Source organism: Acyrthosiphon pisum, chromosome X (genome assembly GCF_005508785.2).
Source record: "Acyrthosiphon pisum isolate AL4f chromosome X, pea_aphid_22Mar2018_4r6ur, whole genome shotgun sequence".
NCBI lineage: Eukaryota > Metazoa > Arthropoda > Insecta > Hemiptera > Aphididae > Acyrthosiphon > Acyrthosiphon pisum.
In genome coordinates, this window is record NC_042493.1 from 116,640,777 (window position 1) to 116,642,199 (window position 1,423).

Here is a 1,423-nt window from a genome sequence, read left to right on the forward strand (position 1 = left end):
TATTTTAGCGATTGCTGCAGCTGTTGCACCTGTCATAGCACCATCAGTACACACATCGATACAGTTTGTCCATGGAATCTGATTTTCTGTTAAGAAATCATCCAATAAACCGAAAATTTGAACCCCTGTCGTATTAGATAGAAGTGGTTTACAAAATAAAAGATCTTCTTCAAAAGAGTTCATGTTTACGTAACGAACGAACACCAATAGTACAGCAAGACCAGCAATATCGGTTGATTCGTCCATTTGTAGTGCGAATTTTGTGTATTTAATACGAGAGACAAGTGTTTCTGATACGTTGCTAGCCAAATCTTTAATTCGCCGTGCAACAGTATTATTTGACAAAGGAATTATGGATAAATGTTTGGCAGATTTGTCATCAAGCATACAAGTTACTATATCAATAACACATGGTTTTATGAGTTGTATTTAACCGCGGTGCACAGGTTGGGAACCGCTGCTTTAGAAGTTTCAAGTACCCACGAATAATATTATACAATCACAACAAAATAACTAAAATAGTTACTCTAGGTTTTTTAATATGTAATTTTGTCCAAATTTGAACTTAAAATGAGTATAAAAATAAACTGTGCTTATGTATTTTTTGGTAACAGAATTAACTACTTACGTAAAATCTTGTTTTACATTTTCAATCTTTAGATATTAAAGTTGAACATTTTATAAATTTTTAACAAGAAAATAATTATTCAATTTAAATTTGATAAATTTTGTAGAAATTTGAACTTCAAATACTTTTTTTAATTACAATAAAATAAGCAAAATCGTTGCATGAGAAATCGAGTGAATATTATTTTGTCAATATTTGAACTTTAGATCCTTATAAAAAAAAATGTGACTGGATTTTTAATTTTTTTCATCTTTCATTGAAACAATATAATATGAACCTTCTATTTAATTTTCAAGCTTTTTTAACCAACAAATAAAATTTTATTGATATTTATAGAAAAAAAACTAATAAAAATGGAAACTGAGAATGTTCGTAAACAGCTCAAAAAGAGTCAATATATTTAGAATTATATAGAAAATGCTAATATAAACATTTAGTGAAAATTTTATTTACCTAATTTGTTTAAAAGTTGCACCAAAAACCAAAATCAATTTTCTCGAAAACAGATTTTGCGTTGAAAAATATTAATAATACCTAGGCACAATTTTTTTTAGAAGCATTTAAAGATTGAATTTTGACAAAATTAATTAAATTTAAAATTGAATAATTATTTTGTAGTTGGAAATTTATAAAATATTAAACATTCATATCTAAAGATTGAAAATTTAAAACAAGATTCCATGTAAGTAGTTAATTTATTCTGTTACCAAAAAATCTAAAAAATACATAAGAACAGTTTATTTTTTTTTAGTCATTTTAAGTTCAAATTTGGGACGAATTACATATTAAAAAACC

General features: G+C 25.9%; 1 protein-coding gene across 1 annotated transcript in view; it reads right to left on the reverse strand.

The window, feature by feature from the left end:
• LOC103310861 (zinc finger BED domain-containing protein 5-like) overlaps positions 1 to 1,423 on the reverse strand; it is a 5,317-nt gene that overhangs the window by 3,032 nt on the left and 862 nt on the right. Inside the window, exon 2 of the mRNA XM_008190287.2 lies at positions 30 to 395. Coding sequence (XP_008188509.2) covers positions 30 to 395 — 366 coding nt within the window. The remainder of the gene's footprint in view (positions 1 to 29; positions 396 to 1,423) is intronic.